General features: G+C 34.3%; 1 protein-coding gene and 1 pseudogene across 2 annotated transcripts; both read left to right on the top strand.

Moving 5' to 3' along the window:
- Positions 1-10,237: 10,237 nt before the first annotated feature.
- On the top strand, positions 10,238-11,875 carry LOC115889556 (zinc finger protein 860-like). 2 transcript variants are annotated; one of them, XM_030909597.1, is made up of 7 exons: positions 10,238-10,663; positions 10,722-10,784; positions 10,839-10,922; positions 10,983-11,048; positions 11,230-11,289; positions 11,344-11,700; positions 11,759-11,875. In XM_030909597.1, exons 1-6 carry the CDS (start codon positions 10,588-10,590, stop codon positions 11,499-11,501), a joined length of 507 nt encoding a protein of 168 aa, XP_030765457.1. In that variant the 5' UTR covers positions 10,238-10,587; the 3' UTR covers positions 11,502-11,700; positions 11,759-11,875. The 2 variants fall into 2 exon arrangements, with proteins under 2 accessions (XP_030765457.1, XP_030765456.1); XM_030909596.1 differs by having other exon boundaries at positions 10,839-11,048.
- Positions 11,876-21,113: 9,238 nt separating this feature from the next.
- Positions 21,114-23,390, top strand: LOC115889595 (annotated as a pseudogene).
- Positions 23,391-26,616: the final 3,226 nt, after the last annotated feature.

The following is a 26,616-nucleotide window of genomic DNA, read 5'->3' as shown; positions in this document are numbered from 1 at the left end:
CGCCATATTTAATAGCAAATAACCCTTCGAGTAGTGTTGTAATAAATTAACACATAGTGAGTGTTAAAATAGTTGTGTAAAATTTTGTAGAAGATGAGAACGAAGCGTTTATTAAAGTACACAGGGCTACTTTTTAATAAAAGCGTAATTTCTTTTAATTAGAAATAAAAGTAAATGTCCAGATGGGTCAAAATCTAGGCGCCAGAGTACTATTATATAGTAGATTTCACAACACGCTGTAGATATCTCGAAAACAAACTACTAAAGCACGACATAAAATAAATATTCTCGGAAATAACATATTGTTTCGGTAAAAACATGTTTAAATAGTTTTTAACAAAAATGTCTAATAGTTAATATACAACTAGCAAATCCGGTTATCTTAATCTTATATAAAATGCATACACTTTTCATATTATGCGTAAACAAAAATAAATAAAGCGGTACTATATTATTTTAATTAAGAATACATAAACTAAGCTACCTAGGTATGTACTTAAATCTTTATGCGACGTTTTAGGGATACCCTTCCACCTAAAAAAACGAATACTTTCAATATGAACTAGCCATATTTCACTACCGGAATACTGTTTGACATCCACGTGGAATGGGACAAGTAGAGAGGCATAATCTCTAGCATGTGTAACGACTTGCATGACGATATCTAGGTTGAAAATGTTTCAAATATTCAGTTTGGATTGTGTGGAATCTAAGCACTAGGAGCAAAATGAGCGTATCTGGATAAGTTGCATTTATCCCTCCGGGCGTAAATGATAAAGTCGGCATTAACGAGTTTCGGCGCAAATGAGTAGCGAATTATGCGAAATATCAAGCGGAATAAAAGAAAAATTGGATGCGTAGCGAACTATATTCAGCGTTAGATCTACTAAGGATCTGCTAAGGATCACTTCGACATAGCTAATAGGATCCAATCAATCTCCAAGGTAGACAGGTTCATTTGAATTTCTAAGCAGCTGAGGATTGGATGATATGAAGTTAGAAACATCCTAGAATGGCATGCAAGGTTACAGAACAAGTACTGTGGAATAGCTAGGTTTGGCAAGCTATGGATTTGGTTATGGTAGATTCAAACGTGTATTAGGATAGGAAAAAGGAGTAGGGTTAGTTCTACCCGGTACTCTCTTTTTCAAGGAATACGTTAGTATGATAGCTGGAAAAGGCGTGTGGTGGTTGCTAAGGTATGAGTTTACCACCTGGGCGCTTTGTGAGTAGGGTGGACAAGACTTGCGAATAGGGATGAGTCCCGGTATTCGGTCTGGTTAGTTCGACCCGGATTGCTCTCTTTTCCAGTGGCTGGAATAGGCGTGGGCCCATAGTTAGATTTAGATTTTAGAATTTAGATTTTAGATTTTAGAGTTGAGATTTAACTTTATTTTGTTGCACGCAAGCTGCAGATTGCGTGTAACACCAATATATAATAAGTAATTCGTTTATTTTACCTTTTGAAATTGTCTTTTGTCCCTGAATAATTTATTTGTCCATCATGAGTTTTTGAGTATTGTTTCTGAGTGAGTTACGATATTTTATTTTTATTTATTTAAGTAGCAAATAAGACGTAGCTCCAGTATGAGCAGTGAACAATCTAACGATATTTTTATTTCAGCTTTTAAAAAATGTCCTTTAAACGATTCTGATTATGTTTCTCCTTTTAGTGTGTTGTAGTAATGGTAACAATTGGCTGATAAGGTTTTGTCAATTGGTTTTGTATCAATTGTCTAGTATCAGCAGCAATCAATCTAACATATATTTTTATTTCAGCATTTAAAAATGTTTGCCTTTAAAAACGATTCTGATTATTTTTGTCCTTTTAGTGTGATGTAATAATGGTAGCAATTACCTGATAAAGATATGGCTCAGCAGCAAACAAGCTAATAAATATTTTTATTTCAGCATTTAAAATGCCATTTTAAAAGGTTCTGATTATTTATGTCCTTTTTGCTATTGATCAAATCGGTGTAAGAAATGATGAAGCTATAAAATGTTGTTTCGGGAGAGTTGAATATCCGGGAAAGTTGAGTTATTGAATGTTATTGCACCCAACAACAACGCCCTAATTACGCTCTCCTTTACGTGTTAATATTTTTTGGGCATTTTTATTAACATTTGAAATTGTCACAACACAACAAGACGCTTAGTTCGAATTCTTTTTCACTTACTTTTTACTACCCGAAACAGCGTTACATCACACAAACCTCGTACCTGAGTGTTTTATAGTATCAGTAACGGCACTAGCAAAAAACTAAAATACTTAAATATTGTGACAAAACCCCGATTTCAATATTATTTTAATGCGATCGACATGACTACGGCGTGAACTCTATGTTGATCATTTCTGATTTCTGCCGTAGAGTGCGCTGCGGTCGGAATTTGTTGAAATCAACTGAAATGCACCCAAGTCTATAGCACATTTCATAGGGCAGTTTCAAAAATTTATACCTTAATTATTTTCAAAGTATGTATTCACTCATTTGTTTATGCTATACAGTTAAGCTATTGTTATATTTATTTATGTATTAAGGGCATAATAGGAATTTTATGATCCAAGGTGATTGATATTTAATAGTGATGTAAAAATTCTAAGTAATCGTTACAACGTAACAGTTACTTTACGAGGACTCGAAGTAACGCTTACCGTTTGAATTTAGGACTCGTTACTCGACTAAGCCAATTCGTTACTTTTACGCTGGCAGTAATCCTTGGAAATGCACGAACCGAGGACTCGAAACTCGATACTGAAATATTCCTTACTTCGACGTGGGTCTAGTTGTTATCAATATGTTTATGTTTAAAGTGTTGACTTGACGCCGCCGCCGGCCGGTGTTTTGGATGGCAAATGTGTGATATTTTTAATTTTTATTACAATTATTATGATTGGCTCATGCCGACCCGGCGGCGGTCTGTCCCTTTGCCGTTTGTTGTCGCTTTTTATTTAGGTAATTACGCACGTTTTTTCATAATTAACGAAGATCGCCGCGCACAATAAGTAACGAATTTCCAAGTCAAGCCCAAGTCTTCCAACCCGTACACAAAACAACGATTATAAAGTAACGATACTAAGTACCAAAGTAATGAGTAACTAAATAACTAAAGTAACGAGTCCAAAGTAACGAGTCCTATTACCAAAAGTAACTAGTAGTTACGAGTCCATATAACTAACTGAAGTTTATATCACTACTATTTAATGCCTAAGCATGAGTAAAAGCTAGCAAAGCACCATAGAACAATAGAATCCCTATTGTACCATTAATACATAAAACTTTAGCGTAATACATACAAACCTTCAGCTGCCCATTCAGTTTCCTTTTGCAAATATGTACTTATAGTATTTTAAAAATATGAAACACAAATATTTAGTCCAAAAAAAATGTATTAATGATTTTTAAAAAGCTCGCCAAAATCTAAAGCAGTTAGAAACCACTTGATGTGGAAACTGACACTGAAGCAAAAAGAAAAACTCAAAACCATGTATTTAAGGACTTTGTGGTGCCCTCAGAGAACTCATCAAGTAGTGATGTTCTCCCTGTTATAAGACCCCCACAAAATATGGCAGGTTCTAAGTTGTTATCAAATATTGAAATTATTTTTGAAGAAAACCCCAACGTAGGCAACCCAAAAAGCCTGAAGAAATGAGAATCCTCAGGAGAATCAGAGCAATCAGCAAAAAGGAAAGCTCAAACCTAAGTATTTAAAAATCTTGTGGTGGCCTCAGAGAACTCTTGAAGTAGTGACAATCTCCCTGTTATAAGACTCCCACAAAATATGGCAGGTTCTAACTTGTTATCTAATATTGAAGTTACTTTTGAAGACGACCCCAACGTTGTCAACCCAAAAGGCGTGAAGAAAGGAGAATCTGAGAAATCAGAGTGTACAAATTGTCAAAATTTAAATAGCAAAGTTATTAATTCTGCTCATATTTTTATTAAACTAACAATTAAAAATTTTTGGGTTGGTAATAGAGATATGCAGAAATCAAGTAAAATCCAATTAAGAAATAAATGAGCGGCTAGATTACATTACTGGTCTTCTTCAGAGGCAAACTAGATCAGAGTCACTTCATGATTTAGATGGAGTGTGTGATAGAGAATGTAAGTCAATTACCCACGTGACATCGGTCAAATCTCGGTTGTAGTAGAGTAAAGAGGAGAACACACATTCGCGTACGCGATCATATTCGTTCATTTTAATCAAATTAAACCGCACATACTGGTTGCGATTTTATTTACAATGGACGAATATGATCGCGATCGTGGTCGCGTATGTGTGTTCTCCGCTTAAAGCCGACCATACCCTTTGGTTTGGCTCTGGTTGACTGTCATATTTTTTATTTAAAAATTTATTTAAATTTTTAGTTGAACGTACTAAAGCGCATCGGTGGAAAAAATTGCGTTGACACCACCAGAAGGGTGGTTTCAAAATTAATTGGGCATGAATTGGCTTTAGAATGCAATTGGACTGGGAGGAACAACAACCAGCCTTTAGTGCCTACAAAAATGGGCTTAAACTTATTGAAGGTAATTATTAATTCTAATATGCCTATATGTCAGTGTTTTTTTAGGTAAGTGTTATACCTACTGTTCTATTTCAATTAATATACCAAAGTAAAAAAATATATTTAATAGTTCTTTTTGCTTAAATGCATTTTTTTCAGAAGCAGTTCTGGCAAATCCCTTGTATGAAACTACATGTACGAGCACTATTATACACAGTAGAATAAAGGCATGGCTGAGAGGCGCATGTGATAGAGATGGGGGCGCATCAACGGCAAAAAACCTTAGTTAAATCAACTTGGACATTACATGGTAGGTACTTACCAAGAATCAGAGCTGGAATAAGTAGCCATAAGTAGTCATTGAAATCCCTGCATGGGTAGAAAGACTAGTGAGTACTTAGTTGATTTTAGTGATTTTGTACCAAAGCCAATACATAAATAAATAGCATAGCTATAGGTATGTCCCAAATAAAAGGTTCCTAGTTAAGCCATTTCGGATTCAAATTTAAAACTATCCAGCTTATCCGTAGTTATCTGGACAGCAGGTCTCAGCTAGTGGTATTGGATAACATAAAGTCAATGCCTTTGGAAGTTGATAGGGGGGTCCCTCAGGGGTCACTTTTGGGTCCCTTTTTCTAAAATTGTTTTAAAGAGTGTAATAAGCCCAGATACGCAGATGACACGCAAATCCAAATTTCATTTTCACAAGGAGAACTCAGGCCTCAAGGAGACTTAATGAATGTCTAGAATCCGTTTCTAAATATTCGCAAAATCACAGCCTAAAACTGAACCCGAATAAGTCAGCTATTATATACTTTGGACCAGCCAAGAATTGGGACAGCTCAGAGTTTGAACGTGTCAATAAATGGTGTAAGAATCCATATTGTTGATGAGTACAAAAATTTAGGTGTAGTGTTCGACAGCACACTTTGATTTCGTATTCAAGTATCAAAGGTTCTCCAAAAAGGCTATATTAATTTCCGCAACATCTATAAAAGCAAAGATGTTCTGAACTTTGGGTTAAAAACATTATGCGAAGCACTTGTCTTAAGTCATTTGAATTACTGTAATCTTGTATATGGACCTTGTATGGATGTTTCAACCAAATTCAAATTACAAAAAGTTCAGAACTCTTGCATTCGCTTTATTTACAACCTAAAACGTAGTGATCACATGAGCCACAAACTTCATGATCTAAAGTGGCTAAATATATCGGATCGACAAAGACTTCATTTTGCTTGCTCCTTGCATAAATTAATTAAATCTGAGAGCCCTTCCTATTTGTTCTTATATCTATCTTGTTGTGTTTGTTGCTTCCTATTAACACGTAGGGACAGTATTTATCCACGCGAAACTCGTTTTAATACGCACTATCAAATACCCAAAATTAATAAAGCGATGACCCAGAGCTGCTTCTCATATACATCAGTTCTTATATCATCATTACTCATATACAATTGCTTAACCAATATCCCATTATCAGTCAATCAAGCAATATCTCGTTTTGCACATTTAATTCAAAATTTAAAAAGCATCTTTTACAGATAAATAACTAGATGGCTATCTTTTTTGTTTTTTTTGTCTTATTTCGTAGTATATTATGAAAGGTACATAATATCGTGAAACTTTTTATTTTTATTGTAATCTTATAATTGTATTTTTTTAATGCTCGGTTAAACTAACAGCTCAGCTGAATTTCGCCGGGTTAAAAATAAAGGCGTTTTTATTTATTATCTATTTTAAGCAGAGTTAAAAATATTTTAGAAAAATATATATTTATCAGTGTAAGAAATAGAAAGCAATAAGTATAGGTATAAGCAGATCAAATGACAAAATGTAATAGGAAACTTGAACGCAATTCAAATTTCTCATAAACGTAAATTAATACTTAATAAAAAAAACACAGTTCCCATAAGAGTACCTTCATTTGTGACAAAATCGAGAATTGTTATTAAGAAAAGTTGATTACAATTGAAAAACACGTTCAAATATCCAATTACGCCTATCTACGTTGAAAATCAGTTTTTGTTATTTTTACAATTTTCTTATTCTTTTATGAAGAAAATTGATTAAAAAAGATGAAGGATAACTTTTTCTCGTAAAATTAATAATAAAATATTTGTATATATGAATTGAACAAATAAATTGTAAAAAATAACAACACTTTTCTATCATGGATAAGCGTAATTGGATATTTGAACGTATTTTTCAATTATTGTATGAACTTTTCTCAATAACATTTTTGTGACGTCAATTAGTGTCAGTGACAACCAAAAAGTTGACAAAACTTGGACAATTTGACACAACTTTGACTAGTTAACGTATAGGGCCATCTAACCTATAACAACTTTTCCGACTGGGGTCTGTGGTCGCGTGGGGTGGGCCGTATCGATCAAAAGACTATTAAAAATATACGACAACACGATCGCCCCTGCGCGTTCAGTGTCGTTTAAATTAATATTCGGATGTCACAACTTAAATATTGCGTTTTGAGATCTGATATTTGGTATGCGTTGTTTCTATACATAGACAAATGTATTAAAGAAATAAAGAAAAATGTTCCCTATTTAAAATAATGTTGACACATTCTATGTTTATTTTATGTTTGTTCTGTGTTGTATTTACCTAATTATATTTTGTAATACATTATATTTTTTAATGTTTCCTATATATGTATTTTATTAATAACCAGCAAAGTGGGGTCTATGGTTGAACGTTTATGTTAACAACTTAACGCACACATTAATTCCAGTAACAAATGTCACCACAGGTAAATTGAAAAAAAAAGCAGTTAATGGAAACTCGTCAGTGGATGTTCAGTTTTTACCAACAGAATCTGTCAGCTAATTTAAAAATTTAAAATACTATCAGATAGCCCTAATAAAGTGGCTATGAGAATGTGCAATAAGTTTTTTAATTTTCTAAAAAGTAACGACTTTTGTGTATCCACTTGCGGCTAAAGTCTAATCTTCTTGGCAGATTTCTCTTGGGAAATATTGTTAAAGATGTGTCAAGAGTTATTTCAACTTTAAAAAATAAAGGTAGAAAAAAGATTTTGCATACCAGATACATGTGCTGGTATGGCCAGAATGGAAACGCCACATACCAGTTAAATGTGTCTGGTGTTGTAACTTTGAACAAGATACCCTCGACTGGTACCGCAGCGAACGTGTTAGAGGACGTATTAGGGATCTGTCCTTCGTCAAGTTTAGAGGGGATCGATACTGATATTATAATAGAAGTGGACAAAATCTCCAGACTCCCGTCAGCTCACTGAGGTCCGATGTGGACCCGGAGCCATAACCAGGGACATCGAGAGCATCAATGAGAACATCCAGATCTACTCAGAGTGCCGAGAGCAACTGTGATGATTTGTTTTTCCAAAAACAAATGTGTTTAATGACTGATTTTTTTAAGAAGCAGGAAGAATCTCAAGAAAGAGCAGCTAGAGCAAGGTTAGAAAATTTAAAAAATATGCTGGCAACGTTTTCAAAAACGATTGTTAAAACAAAAATATCAGGGATTCATGAAGCTGAATTATAAAATATTACTTCGCCTACCTCTTCAATATATTCTCAAGCTCATGAAATAAATATGCTATTTTTGTACTGTTTTTTTTTAATTATAACAATAAATATTTTACTAAAGCTTAAAGTTACACCAATCTTGATTTTCTCATTGGAAATGTAAGCATATATTGTTTGAGAATATCCCGTACTTGACCTCCTTCGAGGCTGTTATGTTCTCTTGTTACGGTTCTTGGTGGTTGAGGAAACATTAATTCAGCTTCCTCGATAGCTTCAATTCAGTTTTGCACAAATTGATCTTTGTCTCGATAATATTAAACAAGTATAAACAACTTTTGGCGTAAACTCATAATTAATATCAATGCGTTTTAATAAACACCGGAAACGTGCCTAATCTCCGAAATGCATTTTCATTTTTAATGCTACCTAAAATTCAAAATTTTAAGTTTGTAACACTTCTAGAAGTACCTTAGAATTTTGATGACGGTGAAAGAATCACCACGTAAGTCACTGACGAAGACAAAGAAGTTTGAGTGGCACTAATTCATAATTCTTGAATTATTGTTGTTACACGCCCATTGTTAGTTAATAATAGAAAGTTAGTTAGCTTTTTTGTTAGTTAAAAATAATTAGAGATCATATAATTAAGTGATCATTAAACTAAAGTGGTAGTGGTTGTGTAATATAAGCAAAGTAAGTAATATTTTTTTTAGGGAACAAACACCAGTATTGTTAGTAGTCAAAGTAACTAGTATAGCTCTCTCATAACTAGAAGCTCAGGAAAAAAAACTAAGCTCGCTGTCTACTGGAGCTCGGCGGGGCGTAAGGTCTTTTTCAGAAACCATACGCCCCATGTACGTGAGCCGCAGATCCTAATTTCTCGGGTTTTACGGCCGTATGTATCAAATTAGGAAGGCGTACGGCTCTTCTCGAGCAGACGTACGGCTTGATTTGAGCAGACGTACGGCCCGATTTAGGCAGACGTACGGCCCGCTTCGAGCAGACGTACGACCTGATTCAAACAGACGTACGGCTCGATCCGAGCAGACGTATGGACCGATTCGGACAGACGTACGGCCCGATTCGAGTCGACGTGCAACCCTATTTGAGGAAACAGCCCGAATTATTTAACGCAATGCGCCCATGATTTTACTCACTTGATTAATTGTTGGTGCGTTGTTTCAGATGTCGACTGAGGCTGAATCTACCAAACCAGTATGCAGCCTACTAAATATACCAGCGGAAAATGAGGAAGATCAAAAAGTCCTCAATAATTTAAAGGTCTGGCATCCGAGGCCTTACCGGAAGGTTGGAAGAATTGGAAAGTGGCCTGTGTGGATAGAGAAACTTCATTGGTTTTAAGGAAATAGACCCGCAGATCAACAAGATTCGTTTTGCTTTTCTCACCATCGGCATCGCCAAGGCTTTTAATGAGGGCGCACGCAGCTTACGTGAACGTGTTTATAGGGACTACAAAACAAAAATGTTATCCTGGAGTAGAGGTAGAAGGCCGATTCTGCGCCAGGAGCAGGAGCAGTGGCCGATTGAGCGCGCTGCGCATGCGCGAGGAGGAGGGGTACAGCGCAGGCGCGAGGAGGAGGGGGGCTGTCAAACGTCAAATGTCAAACGTCACCTGTCAAATGTCAAACGTCATCTGTCACATGTCAAACATCATCTGTCATACATCAAACCTGTCATCTGTCAAACGTCAAATGTCAAACGTCAAACCCGTCAAACGTCATATGTCAAATATCAAACGTCAAACGTCAATCTATCTTACGTCATGCTTATTATATACAGAGTGTTAATGAAAAACAAATGCTTTTACGTCATATATTGTTTTTTTTTCACACCCGGTATATATTGTTTTTTTCACACCTGGTATATATTGTTTTTTTTCACACCTGGTATATATTCCAAAAAAAAATCTTTCCATGTTTTTTAACACAGATGATGATAATTTTTAACGTTTGGCGATTGGGTTTTAATTACTAATGCCTTTTGGGTATTCGTAAATAATAATATTTATTTAAATGGTAAAAATAAATCAAACTTGGTTCAAAATCAACGATGAAAGAGAGAGCGATGTGAACAGGGCAATGGTTTACAGTAAAATGACCTAATACTTCAATTTTTACGACTCCCTCTCATGATGTCATGCTTTTGTTTTTTCTAGAAGATCAATTTTTGTGATAAATATTTAAGTAAAATAAAATAAATCAAACTTAGTGCAAAATACATTGTGCAACAATTATTCCTTATCAGAGTTTGCGGTCGGTATTATTTTTAATTAGACTTTGCAGTTTCCGGTATGATGACTATGATGTCACGCATTTGTTTTTCTAGAAAATTCTAGATCAATTTTAGCGATAAATATTTAAGTAAAAATAAAATAAATCAAACTTAGTGCTAAGACATTGTGTAGCAACTGGCGTTATCAGTTTGCGGTTTTCCGGTCTAGCATTGTACCCAGCAAACAACTCGCAATTCACGTCAGTCTCTACTTGCCTCTCGTCGAAATTAGTCGATTCGCTCTCTAAAAAATAAAAAATGTTTCTATGCAGCGTTTGTGGGAAATTGTGTTCCTATAAGAGGAATTTGACAAGACATACGAAGATTTGTAATGGTGAGTTTTTATTTTATTTTTATATTGTGCAATATTAAATGTTTTTTCTATTTTTTAGCCGATCAAATCAAAAATGCCACGCCCCAAACCGACTCGAACAACGGTGTTAGCCCTAGTAAACGTAAGTAATTATTTTTATTTTATGTTCTGGCTTTAAAAACGCTTTTTATTTTAGATACGTGCGAGAAATGCTTGAAAACATTCAGCCGAAAGGATAATTTAAAACAACACCGCAGGATTTGCAAAGGAGCCCTCAACGGTGAGTTATTATTTTATTTTTTTTATTTTATATTAAATGGTTTTTTCTATTTTATTTTAGCCAATCAACCTGAACCAAAAAATTTAGAGACGGTATCCCTGAAAAGAACAAGCTCTCCCACTAACAGTAAGTAATTATTTGTTTTTTCATTACTTTTTAAACTAATTAATTATTTTTTAACATATTCAACTATTATTTTTAACTTTTTTTCAATTATTTAAACTAATTAACTATTTAACATATATTTCTATTATTTTTAACAGAAAGCATCTATTTTATATTAAATATTTTTTTTCTTTTATTTTAGTCAATCAGGCAGAGTCAAAGTCTTCGGTGTCAAAGAGAGCTAGATTTGGTTTCAATAACGGTAAGTTATTATTATTTTTTTTATACACCTTTTAAATTAAAATGTATTTTTTAGAACACTTGGTAATGCAGGAGGAAGGTGTTTACCTTGTAAATACCGCATATAAAAACCGAATTGCTACATATCGGCTTTTATCGAATAAAAACATTACCAGCGTTAATGATTTTTTAAATAATCTCCGTGAAAACATCATTTCGCTGGTAAGATGCTAAATCGAAAGGTTTGGTAATGTGAAAGTCGGTATGGAGTTATTTGGTCGCTTCCTCCTGCAGACAAAGGAGGTGCAAGAGACCAAGTCCTTTGGCTCGCGTTTCAGGGAGGCAAGCTAGGGCACCGATTTGGAGGAGCTGTTTGATCAGTTCGCCACTATCATCAAGCGGAGATTCCAGGAGTTTAATGAAAAAGATAGTGGTAAGTATATATTTTTTTCTGTTTTTCACCATACTAATTATTTTTTCATGTACATTAGGTTGGACTCTTCAGCAACTCCTCCACGTAGATGTAAGGGTAAATAAAATCAACCCACTAAAAGCCTCATCTTACATACCATTACCGAAGGAAATAGAAGCGAAAAGGGCTGTGTTGAACATACGAAACACTGACCAGAAATGTTTTATATGGTCGGTTTTAGCCGCCTTTCACCCAGTTCCCCGAACTCAACACGCCAACCGAGTCCAGAATTATCATCCATTTGAGCAGGAATTGGATGTGACAGGTATAGATTTTCCGATATCTTTGAAACAGGTGTCAAAATTCGAACAACTCAATAATATTTCTATTAATGTTTATGGACTCGAGAAGGGTTATAAACATGATAGGAATATTATTGAAGTTGTGGGTCCTTTGTATTTTACTAGATCTCATAAGACAGATAGACGTGTGAATTTGTTATTAATCAGTGATGATTCTGGCAATAATCATTACTGTTTAATAAGAAATATGTCTCGCCTAATCTCCAAACAACTTTCAGGCAAACAACATTCAAAATTCTTATGCGATGGTTGCTTGGTTTATTTTTCTTCAGATATTAAATTAGAAAATCATCAAAAATACGATTGTGGTCACGTTGTAGTTGAAACTCCTTCGGATAATTTAAAGAAAAATAAATATGGTGAAAATATTCCCGAGAATATCCTTAAATTTACGAATTTCGAACGAAAATTAAAAGTACCTTTTGTTGTATACGCTGATTTTGAAACTATTTTGGAACCTATACAAACAGAGCAAAACGAGTTGGATCCTGAAATTTCCTATACGGTGAAAACACACAACACGTTCCTTATTCTTTTGCCTATTACATTAAATGCGATTTTGATAATTCTCAGTCGATTTTCAAGACTTTTAGGGGACCTGATGCACATAAAGTTTTCATAGATTGGTTAGAGACTGATTGTAAATCAATCTACAATCGATTTATGAAAAATATTGTATCCATGTCTCCTCTCAGTAGTGTACAAGAAGCTGAGTTTTATCAGATGACACACTGTCATATTTGTGAATCTCCATTTAATGTAGAAGATGACAGAGTAAGGGACCACTGTCATCTAACGGGGAGATATCGAGGTGCGGCTCACTCTGTTTGTAACCTAAATTTTAAAGTACCTAACTTTATTCCTGTGTTCTTCCACAACATGTCAAATTTTGACAGCCATCTTTTTATAAAAGAATTGGCTGTGGAGGAAGAACGATTGGACGTCGTCCCCCAAAACAAAGAAAAATATATTTCTTTTACCAAATATATTATGGTGGGGGACAACGATGACCAGGAAAAGCGACAACAAAAGTTATTTTTAAAACTAAGATTTTTAGACAGTTTCCGCTTTATGGCCTCCAGTTTGGATAAACTAAGTCAAAATTTAACGTCTCAACAGTGTTGCGAGGTTAGGAAGTTTTTCCCTAACGAAGAAGAATTTAAGGTTATTCGTATGAAGGGTGTTTTCCCATATTCGTACGTAGATTCTTTTTCCAAATTAGACGATACCAAGCTTCCACCCATTGATGGTTTCTATAACGAACTTAGAAAAGAAGCCATCAAACAAGGAGATTACGAGCGTGCATTGAACGTATGGAATTTATTTAAATGTCAAACTTTAGGCGAATATTCAGAATATATTTAAAATCCGACGTACTATTATTAACTGATATTTTGAGAATTTTAGAGAAAAGTGTCTACAAACATACGGTCTAGATCCTTGTCAATACTTCACCGCACCATCTCTATCCTTTGACGCGGCTTTAAAACTACATCTATCGAGCTGGAATTATTGACAGATCTAGACATGATATGTTTCTTTAAACACGGGATTCGCGGCGGTGTCAGTCAATGTAATGTTAGAAAAGCTATCGCGAATAACAAATTTATGTCTATATACGACGCTTCCAAACCTACTTCCTACATTATGTACTTGGATGCTACCAATTTATATGGAGCAGCCAAGGGAAACTTATGAATAACGCTGTATTTGGAAAAACAATGGAGAACGTGGAGAAACGGGTAAATATTAAGTTAGTTACCCACTGGGAAAATATTGGTAGAAAGCTAGGGACAGAAGCGTACATTTCCAAACCGCATTTTAAAGACTTGACGATTTTTAGTGAAAAGTAGTCACCAATTTATATGGCTAAACAGAAAATCGTATATAATAAACCTATTTACATGTAGGTTTCTTTCAATTCCTTGGAAATTTCCAAAACTATTATGTATGATTTTTTTTTGTATAGCTATATTAAACCAAAGTACGGTAATAAAGCTTCACTGCTCTACACTGACACCGATTCTCTAATTTACAAAATTCAAAACCGACAATTTTATGATGACATGCGCGAAAATTTAGATAGATTCGATACGTCAAATGACTCAGAAAACAACCCACATAATATTCCTGTAAATTCGTCTGTGTTGGGCCGTATGAAGGGATGAATATGCAGGAAAAATTTTGTGGGAGTTTTATGGAACTGGGGCTAAAGCATATTGTGTAAATGTAGATGGTGAGTTAACGAAAAAGGCCAAAGGCGTGCCTGACTACATCACCAAACAAGATATTAGTTTGGATGATTATAAAAACACGGTCGATGTAGCAGGTACGAAAATCTATGATCGCTCGATGAACACTTTCCGTTCACATTTACACAATATGTATGTAGAGCTAAAAAATAAGATAGTCTTATCCTACGCGGACAATAAGAGATTTCTTATTCCCAATTCCAGTACACACGCTCGCATGGGGCCATAAAGATTCTAGGGAAATATAGGGATGAATAATCTGAAAATCCATAGAGGCCGAAACCAAGGGCAGCTATTTTTTACTTCTATTTCCTTCGATATTTTTATTTATTTATTAATATTTAGTTACTTTCATGTTTAAGAGGATGGGTTAATTTTATTTTTTGTATTTTAGTGTATTTTATTTAGAGTATTATATTCAATATATTTTAGCTTAATATATATAACATATTTATATTGTATACAAATTTTTTATATTATTATTATATTTTTTAAGTTATTATTATATTATTTTTTATGTTATTTTTTATATATTATTTTTTATTTAGAGTATTATATTCAATATATTTTTTATATATATAAATATATATATATATATATATATATATAAATATATATATATATATATATATATATATATATATATATATATATATATATATATATATATATATATATATATATATATATAACATATTTATAATGTATACAAATTTAGGCGTTTTCTACTATGTCTACTGTTTGATTTAAGCTTTTCAATAGCTGCATTCAAATTTAGTAATTTTTTCCTAACATAAATAATTATTTTTATTAAATATATTTATTTTATACATGTATTTAACAGTACTGAAAAACATTTTTCAATCTTTTATATTGTACAAGACTGATTTTATAAAAAAAAAAATATTTAGAGTATTATAAATAAAACAATTTTTTCATTTCACTGTGTATTTATTTTCCACATTTCTCTCATCTAGTAAATTATAAAAAATAGGTAAACAGCATTTAAATAACAATATACAATCATCTTCCCAATCAATATAAGTTTTCCATTTCCTATCTTGAATTATCAACACTTTCACTTCTTCTTCAAAAGCATAAGTTATGTTTAAATGTCCATCAATTTCTATAGATTTATCACACCAACCACTATTAACGTTTTCATCAACAAAGTCTAGAAACGTTGAAAAACCTTCATATGACATTTGAATCTTCTTCTTCTTGTTTGTACTTTGGAAAACAATTTGCTTTTCTGCCAAGTTCTCGGAAATGTTTAATGCTACATTAATTATTGGTTCTAATACACTTGATTTATCCGTAACGATTTGATGATGAGAGCGATGTGAACAAGACAATGGTTTACAGTAAAATGAGCTAATATTAATCTATGAGCTAATAAGTAAAAAAATATTGGATATTAATAGATTTAAATTTATTGAGTTAAAAGGTTTATAATATAATCATATAATATATGAGCATTATTTACAGTACAAGAACATATTTCTAGTCTATGATAATTTCAATTATTACTGTATGATTGTTCTAATTTCGGTACAGGTCCAGAAGTAAATTACAAGTTCAATATACAGGGTGGATCAAGATTCATTTCGTTGTACGTACACAGCAGAAATTCCTTTTTAATATATCCTTTAACGAAAACCATATCATCACCTTCCAATTCCTCTTTTACATGTGCTCTTCCTTATCGGTGGAAATAGTTTAGAAATAAAATTTACATATTTCCAGCTTTTGCTTGAATTAATGCGTTTATCCTGATTAAACTTACGTCTATGTGCGTTTGTCAATAGCAGTATAAACTTATAATTCTCTAAATCTATTTCGGAGTACTCAGTAGGATGCGATTGAGTAAGAAGATTCAATAATCCGCTCGTAAGTTCCAATTTTTCATCTTTAATCGCTAGATACCCATCATCATCATCATCATCTTGAACTTCAAATGGTTCGTTACCAATAAGCAGACGTTTGTTCGCCCTTCTAATACCAAATACATTTTGGTCTGGTATATCCAAGAGTTTTAACCTACAGCGTTGTCGTTCCATGATCGATGACGTACTAATGATACCTTTCATAAGAATATGTAGTATTTATAACTAACGCAACACTATCCTAACGGGTCCCCATCGCTAATGCAATACAGACTCGATCGAACAGACCTGATTGAACGGCCCCTGTTGGATCCCGATTGAAACAGACCTGATTGAAACAAACCTGATTGAAACAGACCTGATTGAAACAGACCTGTTGGACCTGATTGAAACAGACCCGATTGCAACAGACCCGATTGCAACAGACCTTATTGAACGGCCCTGTTGAGTCTTAGACCCTGCTGATTCTAAACCCGCTAGTAGTTAGCAGATCAATTTAAGTATCTATTTTGAATTTTTATATTAACGTTACCCATATAGCTTGATCACCCTGTAATACATTTATTACCGATTCGGGTTTTTTCAGAGTTATTTACAGTAGTCTAGGTATGTAGAGAGGTATTTATAGTAATGGTTCTTACGTATATTGATAGTTTGAAATCTTTTCTATGTTGTAATATCTCACACTGTACATATTTTTGTTCTACTTATCTGCTAAGAGTATATTATCTTGTTTTTTCCACACGCTGTATTAAGACGTCATATTACTTTTTTCCTTTTTTTTAATTATTAACCAGTTAAGCTTTAGACTTTCTTTCTCTTTGAAGACACCCTTTAAACCTTGATTGAATGATGTTCTGAACTCAAATAAGTTACTGTTTATGATGGTAGGTATTATGAATTTAGTTTAGAGTTAAATCACTCGGGAGGAAAAAAATGTTGTTTAATTATATTAGAGTTTATATCTATATTATGTATGGTAAAATTTGTATAAGTCAGAAGTTAGGTATTATTTACCTAACTCTCACAGGTAAACGTGTAATTTGCACTATTAAGGAAAAAATTGTTTAGATCGTTTACGTTGAACGGGAACCATAAATGGCTGGAATTACTAAATAAAGTTACAGAAGACTATAACGATACGAAACACAGAACCATTGGAATGAAACCGCAGAATGTGGATAGTAATAGTGAGAAGAAACTACTAGATAGCGTTTATAGTCATATTAAGGTAGCGGGAAAATCAAAATTTTAAGTTGGCGATACCGTTAGAATCTCAAAACAGAAACATCTTTTTGAAAAAGGATATACGCCAAATTGGACTACTGAACTTTTCAAAGTATCTAAAGTAAAAATTACAAACCCTGTAACGTACCTTTTAGAAGATTATCAAGGTAATCCCATCAGCGATGGATTTTACGAAGAAGAATTACAGAAAACAAAACAACCTGAAATCTATCTTGTAGAGCAAGTGTTGAAAAAGAAAGGAAATAAAATTCTGGTCAAGTGGTTAGGATTCGACAAATCACATAATAGTTGGATTGATAAAAGTAAAGACGTTGTCTAACCTCTTCAGTATTCAAAATGCATTCATTGTGTAAGGAGTGTAATTTCCACTGTTTAAGTCATCAACATAAAAATCAGTGTTGTGTAGAATTAGAACCTGGAATTCAGCTTGTTGACATTTGACGTTTGACAGATGACGTTTGACGTTTGACATTTGACGTTTGACATATGACGTTTGACAGATAAGAGGTTTGACGTTTGACGTTTGACATTTGACGTTTGACAGATGACGTTTGACAGATGACGTTTGACATATGACGTTTGACGTTTGACAGATGAGAGGTTTGATGTTTGACGTTTGACAGATGACAGATGACGTTTGACATTTGACGTTTGACAGATGATGTGTGACAGATGACGTTTGACAGGATTGACGTTTGACAGATGACGTTTGACATGTGACAGATGACGTTTGACATTTGACAGGTGACGTTTGACATTTGACATTTGACAGCCCCCCTCCTCCTCGCGCCTGCGCTGTACCCCTCCTCCTCGCGCATGCGCAGTGCGCTCTACTCCTGCTCCTGGCGCAGAATCGGCCTTCTACCTCTACTTCCTGACCTTTTTGTGTTTCTTTAATAATCGGTCCACCGGAATTAGCAGCTCAGGTAAGATGTTCACCGCTTCGCAATGAGATTGTTTTGGCCTCTATTAACAGCGCTAACCTTAAACCATTGTTTATTTCGTGAAAAGAAGCTGACAAAATACTGCAGAGTGAGTTTGCATCGGATTCCTCGTCAGACGATGAAACTGGAAATATTAGAAAAGCTAAGCAGCCGGTATTAACTAAACAATCCCGAATGGATAGATTAGAAAGTGGACAACAAGAGCTTCATGATATCTTTATCGGCTTTATGGAGCGTTTTAACCCACTAGAAGATGCAGATGAATACGAAGGCGTAGACGACATTGACGATAACGTCTTGCAAAGCGACTCCGATCGAGAGGAATCTGTAGCATGGGAACCTCCAGAATCAGCATAGCATCCGCCTAGTATGCAAGAGGAGTTTGATTTTGCGCCAAAAACTAAAGAACTAGAACCGCCGATCTCAGCGGCAGAAAAACATATCGAGTCGCAGGGAATCGAATGCCAGCGCCTAGGGCAGCTTTCTTTCAATAAGATAAGATACACAGATGTTCAGAAGGAACTTAGGGGTACTCCAGTCTTCGGTACACTTCAGCTAAACCAACAGCTTCAAAATTGATTCCCGAGCACCTTTCTACGATTCTCTAGCTAACATGAATGGAACTCTAGGTACCCTAACCCACGGTTTGTCACTGCAAAGAGAATGTCATAAAGGAGATTGTTTCTAAATTCCTCCAAATTAAGAATGATGTAGGGAGTATGCTGTGGGGGCCTGACTCGAAATTTAAATCGGTTTCCAACGATTTGCTTCAGTTTACATGCGGAAAAAGGGCAGAGGTTATCGAGATGCGCAGGAAGGTGTGCAAGCCTTGTTACCAGGCTCGTAACACTCATGTAGCTGCTCTTTTACAGTCTATCCCTACGTCAGGAAAACATCTTTTTGAAAAACTTCAGCTTTCGGAACTTTATAAACAACATACCTCTGCTTTTAAACAGCCCTTTCGTGTGCCCTACAAGCCTTTTCAGAACGAGATGCGAAAAAATCAGAAGGTTGAAGAAAACAGTTTTCCAGAGTAACAGAAAACAGAGTTCCGCTAGACGATTCGCATGTAATTCGACGCACTTCAAACATCAGCGTGTCTCCGGGTATTGGATTCTATCCCTTCCTCCCATACATTACCTGAAAAAACGAAATGGTGTACGTACTCAGCGAGAAGCAGTGAGACAAGATCGGCCGGGTATGTAGTGTGTACACCACGATCGCGCGCTATTCTCCAGTGTTTTATCACCAAAATCACCAAGTACGAGTCCAGAACGGGAATAAAGGTGAATGCCCACTATCCTTATACAATAACTCACCCTATTGAACCGAGCCCCTATATTTCTCGCCCCTAACATCGGGCTATACAGGGCGCAGCAATCTACACAGACCTATCGCCGCTAACTATTCCTGAACCAACTATTAAGGGATGGAATGCTGGCAGGTTATTAAGACTGATTTGGAACGAATGGTCAAGCTTCCGTCAGGACAAGCATGTGCTTAGCTGGGTTCCCGGTTTAAAGTTTCCTTTTGCCAGCTTCCTTAAGCAAAACAATTTTAAAAAAGTGTGTTGGTCGGCTCAGGAACAGGCTATTATTCAAACATGTGTTGATAGGCTATTAGATAAGGTCATTAGCGAGGTTAAACCTTGCATTGGTCAATACATTTCTCCGATTTTTACTCGTCCCAAAATTATGGTTCTTACCCTCTTATATTAAACCTAAAGAATGTCACATAAATATATTCGTTGTAGACACTTTAAAATGGAGGACCATCGGGTGGTTGCCAAGCTAATGACAGGATTGTTTCATGAGCAGAATGGACTTAAAAGACGCATAATTTTTAATTTTAATCAGAAAAGAGTCCAGAAATTTTTTAAAGTTTGAGTTTAAGGGAAAAATTTATGAGTACTCTTGCATGCCTTTTGGGTTAAATATTGCCCCATTAGTATTTACGAAGTTAATGAAACCTGTCATTGCTTCCCTTAGAGAAAAAGGTTTATTATCAGTCATCTATTTGGACGATATTTTATTGTTTGGCAAATATTGCCAAATGTTTAGAAAATGTAAAACATACTGATTCTCTTTTAACTTCCCGGGGTTTTCTGCTAAATTTGGTGAAATAATTATGTGTTTATTTTCAGTGCAGTTTATTAAGATAACACGATGGAAATCAAAATTATCTGGTTAAATTAAATCAGACAATGTGCATGATGTTTAGGTCATGATGAAACCAGACAATTGTGATGATAGACTAAAAAATGCCTTTTTACCTTGTTTATGAAAAAAAGCAAGTCATATACCGTATGATGAAAAAAAAACCGGCGTCCAGTTGGCTGCGAAATGATCAATGACATTTCCCATATAAATTTATATTATAAAATGACAGCGATCTTCATTTCATAGCTATCGCTGACGCTTTTTTTTGATCATACGGTATTACATTTTTAGAAAGCTCATGACAAGTCAAATAGAATAAAAAATAATATACAGGGTGTCCCGTTTAAAAAACATAAGTTTGAGTCATACTTCGGAAATGACAGCTCCCAGTAAAAAACTAGTTACGCCCACTGATTTCTACATAAATAGCTCTACGCGACTCAGTTTTCACTTTTTTGGTAAGTTATAAGATAACCAAGATACGAAGGGAGTCGAAAAATGTAAAATTTTCAAATTCGCCCTGTATTTCAGAAACCGAGGGGGTCAGGGCAAATCTGTCTATAGCATCTTTATAGAGAGAAACCCTATAAAACACACGAAAATGGGACATTAGGTACCCATACACCAGCGTTCTTTCCTGTAATTCTTTCCTTATGCGTTCTTTCTTGTCAAAAAATTGAAAGGAAAGAACTAATGTCCAATCCCACTAACACAAACGCAATCTTGTTGAATTTCCTGTCAGTTTTTACTGTAAGACTGGCCTGTTCTTTTTTGAAGGAGTTATATTCCTTGCAAAGCCCACTAACACAAAATACCTTTCGTTGCAGTTTTTAAAGGATTTAGTTTGTTATACTGTAAATGTGACACGATTATTAAAATTTTCCCGCTAGACGATCATTTTACTAAGGATCGAGAGATTTGACTTTTATAAAATTTTTGTTGTGCAATACAAGTAAACAAGTGGTGTGCTTTGAATAATAATATTAATATTTATTTTTATTATTATTAAACTATTAATATTAAGATGAAACCTAAAAGAATAATTGCAATTGCTGCATTTGGTATTGCAACTGAAGTTTTGTTTAAGAAAAAGCAGAAGCGCCGCATGTGGTCAAAGAAGTGGCTTCAGAAACGGAAAATGTACAGCGATATGAATCTGTTACGAGAATTACGGACAAGTGAGCCTACCGATTTCCAAAATTATTAAGAATGGATCCTAACACATTTGATGAACTGTTAAAATTAGTTAGTCCATACATACAAAAAGAAGATACGGTAATGAGGCAGAGTATTTCACCTGAAGAGCGCCTTGTTGCAACTTTGAGATATTTGGCCACCGGAAGAAGTTATGAATGCTTGAAGTTTAGTACTGGAATTTCTCCACAAGCTCTTGGTCGCATAATTCCAGAGACATGCAAAGTAATTTACCAGGTTTTGCAGAAAGATTATTTAAAAGTAAGTCAAACAAATAAATATGTACAAAGTTTTATTACACAGAAATTTACAAAAAAAAACTCTTAACAAAGTATAAAGATTATTGAAAAAAAAATTACACTTGTTTTTGAATATCGGCATACAACATTATTTCCGGGCCTCCATTATTATTATCGTATGATTCTTGGAAGGCATTGTGTTCTTGAGGGGCACTATGTTCTTGTGAGGTATTGACTCCTTGTGGGGCACTGTTTGCTTGTAAAGTACTTTGTGTGTACTGTACTGTTAAGGGGTCGGGAGAGTTCAAAGGCGTTAGTGTGTAATGTGTTGTGTTTGAACGAGATGACGATGACGATGCCGCAGGAGGATGATATGTATAATAATTTGGTTCTTGCACGAGATTCATATTTATTTCTGTTAAATCCGTAGCTTCAGTCAGCTTATTTAGTATTGCCTTATTAATGACTTTAGTGAGTAAGACTTCTGCGTACATTTTCTGTTCAGGGTTCGAAACATTTTGTATTTTTAAGGATAGATATTGAGCTAAGGCATCAGTCTCTGTTACTTTTGTAGTTAATGCTTCAGTGCATTGTGCCATAAACATTTTTTTCGCGTTCTTCACTTATTTTTTGTCTTTTGTGGATTTATATTATTATGGTCAATATTTTGTATCTTCTCTTCTTAGGGACTGGGGAACGGACCTGCGTTGTTTCAGCCTAAAATTATTTATTTTTAATAATAGAATTATTAAAATTTTTGGCATTACAGTGTAGGTAGGTACAGGTATAATTGTGAGATTTAAATTGGTTCGAAATTTTTAATATATTATTGTTTCCTATATTAAAATTTATTTGTACCCTATAACAAGCCCAAAAGTCAAAGTCTATACCGCCGTTTTTACATAGGTACCCTCCGAAGCACTAAATATTATACCGCGGTTTTTTTTGTTTTAGTTTCCCAAGACTGCCCAAGAATGGATGGATATTGGAGAAAGATTTAACTCTCGTTGGCAGTTCCCTAACTGCGGTGGAGCTATCGATGGAAAACATAAGAATAACATGTCCAGCTAAAACAGGCGCATTTTACTACAATTATAAAAAGTTCTATAGTATTGTTTTAATGGCTTTAGTAAACAGCGATTATGAATTTTTATATGTAGATGTGGGCAAAAACGGAAGAAACTCTGATGGGGCTATTTTAGAGTATACCAAATTCTACCAATACCTCAGAAATAATCAACTGCATTTACCTCTCAAGGAAGAAAACATAGAACAAATGAATTATGTATTTTTTTGGGGACGAGGCATTTGCTCTGCAAAAACATATACTCAGACCGTTTAGTCAATCTGAACTTACATATAAAAAAGAATTTTTAACTATCGCTTATCGAGGGCTAGAAATGTCGTTGAAAATAGTTTTGGATTAATTACCGCAAGATTTAGAATATTGCACACTGCTATTACTGTACAGCCTGAAAACGCCAAAGATATTATAATAGCAATATGCGTTTCGCATAATTTTTTATGTCGTAAAAGTAAATCATATTTTAACAGAAAAACAGTAGACAGTGAAAACAAAATCACACATGATATAAAAATAGATGGGGAATGGCGTAATAATGCCGTTGAATTGTATGGATTTGAAAAAAAAGAAGCAAACTAATGTTTTGGTGGAGGCAAAACAAACTCGACAAGAATACCTGGATTTTTTAATGGAAATGGTAGTGTGACTTGGCAAGAAAACATGATTGAGAAGGGCAAAGCATAATTCCGCTTACAATATTAATTAAAATTTAACTTTAATTTAAAATAATATTTTTAGTTTGTACTCTAATAAATTTTAAAGTATAATAATTATTGATTAATTTTTCCTTTATAGGTATCATTATAAAGTTTACCTCAACACTGTGCTTAACAGATTCACTATCGCTTATGTCCTCCACTGTTTCAGAAATTTGTTGAGTACAGTTTATAATACTGGTTGACGGAGAAGGGTCATCAATATTGTCAATACTTTCCGAGGGCAATTCATGATCAGTTAAAAACATCATGTACTTAAAATACCATAGTGTGCTTTTATATATTTCATCAACACCCGTTCCAGATCGCTTTGACTTTTCGACCTAAAAATATATAGATAATATAATAATCACGGCCTAATCAATTTAAAATATCATTAATTACCTTTTTAACTCTTTTCGAAAAGACCCCTCAAAGATTGAATTTTAGATTTAACCATTTTCTGGTTTGCTTCAGGGTCGAACTTCTTCCACATTTTAACCAACTCCAAATATCCCCGATTCTTTAAATTTCTGTTGGTGTACAACTCTTTATTTTTAACCTGCCATAGGGCAGGGTGAGCCCGGTATGTGTCTATGAATTGTTTTAAAATTCCTTTTGGGACCATTCGCAAGTCACTTTTTTCACTTTTTTCATCTTCTATATCGACAAAAGACTGCATTTGGGTGTCGATTTCTTCTTCTATCAAATCCATCGTAATTAATTCGTAAAACACTAACTAGCTAATAAATATTTAAGACTTAAACAAACTACCTGGCGTTTTAACAACAGGACTTTCCTAACAGGAAACAACACACGGATATCACCTCTCAAATGAAATGACCCCAAACCACTAATACAAATTTTTTACACCTTTTATCTTGTCGGGCTGGAACGCCAGTACATCCTGACAAGAAGGACGGAAGGTGCATGTGTCGTGCATATACCCACTAACTGGCGTTCTTTCCAGCTGGATTAGACATTCCTGCAGGAAAGAACGCTGGTGTATGGGTACCTATTCTGTGTGATATACTAATGCTAAAGCTTAGTATATTATGGCAATTTTTAAAAGAACAAGAAAATAGTTAATTTAATTATTAATTCATAATAGTAAAATTAGCTCGCTATTGCAAAAAATAATAACATCAACAAATATATTAGTGCATACAATATCAAAATTCTAGTACATACAATACATGTATAATGAAAACTTAAAAAATAATACTAAATTTAAGACCTTAAGACTAATAAAACCTAGCTAAATCAACTCATTGTAATTTTGAATGTTATTTAGGTTGCCACATTTGAGGAACATGAAAAACACGCCGCTTTATTACTAGATGAAATGGTTTTTAAGCCGTCCCTGCAATATGATAATTCAACAAAGACTATATTAGGAAGGCCCACAATGCTGTTGAGCGGAAATTTGGACAGTTCGCGGCAATTAGCATCCCATGCGTTAGTATTTATGCTTGCAGGAATGAGTACAAGATGGAAGCAAGTTGTTGGATATGAATTGACCTATAGTGCTGACGAAGTTGAAAAAAAAAATATCTGATTATATAAAAAGGGCAGAAAAAATAGGTGTGACAGTGAAAACTGTTATATCGGACATGGGTCCGTTAAATAGAGCTTACTGGCGACAAAATAATATTTGTGCAAGCAGATATTCAAATATAGTAAATTATTATCCCCATCCGTCCAATAAAAAAACAAAAGTCATACATAATGCCCGATCCAGTTCACTTATTTAAAAATCTTGCTATTTCTCTAATAAAACATAAAATATTTGTAATAGATAATGAAATTCAGGGGAAATATAAATTACCCTGTAACTATATTGATATTGGGGCTATCAGGCAATTATATGATCTAGATGCCGAAGGCGATTTAAAAGTTGCCCCGCGGTTACAAAAGAATATATATTCAAACCGAGTCAGTCACTTTGAAAAAAATGGACGTTGGAACAGCAAATGCCATTTTACATCATGATACGTGTGCTGGAATTAAATATTTCATTCAAAAAGGGAAGGATAGCCAATAACCGCAACTACTGCTTGGTTTTGCAAAATGGTTTTCGAATGGTTTAAAATAATTACGTCCATAGTTACCAAACTTGCTTGGTCTAATTTTAATAAAGACGTGCATGATAAAACTGTACTTTTCATGTACAATTTTATGCAGATCATTTACGGGGTAAAATTCGCAGGCAAATGTGACTGGAAACCAAAAACTATTCTAGATATACACAGGGGGAGTATTTGAGCAAGTATGGTTTCAAATATGTCATGGGGGTCGATTGACACAAGATGCACTTGAGAATTTGTTTTCCGTAATACGAAGTCGAACGCCGATACCAGGAACGACTTCAAAATATCCTTGGGACTGGTCACTCTATCTCAATATGAGTGCCAGAGTGGGCGCAGTAATTATACCACTGATATAAGGACGCATTTAATAAACTATTGTGATAAACAAAACGAGGGGAACAAAACGAAGGATTATAAAAAGGTTATATTTAATAGAGATGCGGACGATTTAATCGATAATGAAGAAGAACCAGTCAAAATAAAACAATCTTTATATTATTTGTTGGGAAGCTTACTGCACATTATTAAATAATATATATTGCAAAAGTTGCATTTCAACTTTGACTTATCCTTCGGAGGAAAAAGTTGAGTCCTCTCTATTAACACGATTCAAGGAATATAAAGAAAATAAATTACTGTACCCTAAATTAGAGGTATTTTATTACTTTTTGACGGCAGAAAATTATTTTCGAAAAATGCGAAATGCATTAATAGATAATGAAATAAATTTTGATCAAGTGTCACAAATATTTATGCATAAGCATAATTTAAACTTGCCAATATG

The sequence above is a fragment of the Sitophilus oryzae genome, unplaced genomic scaffold (assembly GCF_002938485.1).
Source record: "Sitophilus oryzae breed Bouriz unplaced genomic scaffold, Soryzae_2.0 scaffold_815_pilon_pilon, whole genome shotgun sequence".
NCBI classification, from domain to species: domain Eukaryota; kingdom Metazoa; phylum Arthropoda; class Insecta; order Coleoptera; family Curculionidae; genus Sitophilus; species Sitophilus oryzae.
This window is presented reverse-complemented; position numbering and strand designations above follow the sequence as displayed.

Coding starts and splice junctions, on each gene's coding strand:
- LOC115889556 (XM_030909596.1), top strand. CDS start 10,588: ATGTTTCTATGCAGCGTTTGTGGGAAATTGTGTTCCTATAAGAGGAAT. Junction 10,785..10,838: donor CGGTGTTAGCCCTAGTAAAC/GTAAGTAATTAT, acceptor TTTTTATTTTAG/ATACGTGCGAGAAATGCTTG. Junction 11,290..11,343: donor TAGATTTGGTTTCAATAACG/GTAAGTTATTAT, acceptor TGTATTTTTTAG/AACACTTGGTAATGCAGGAG.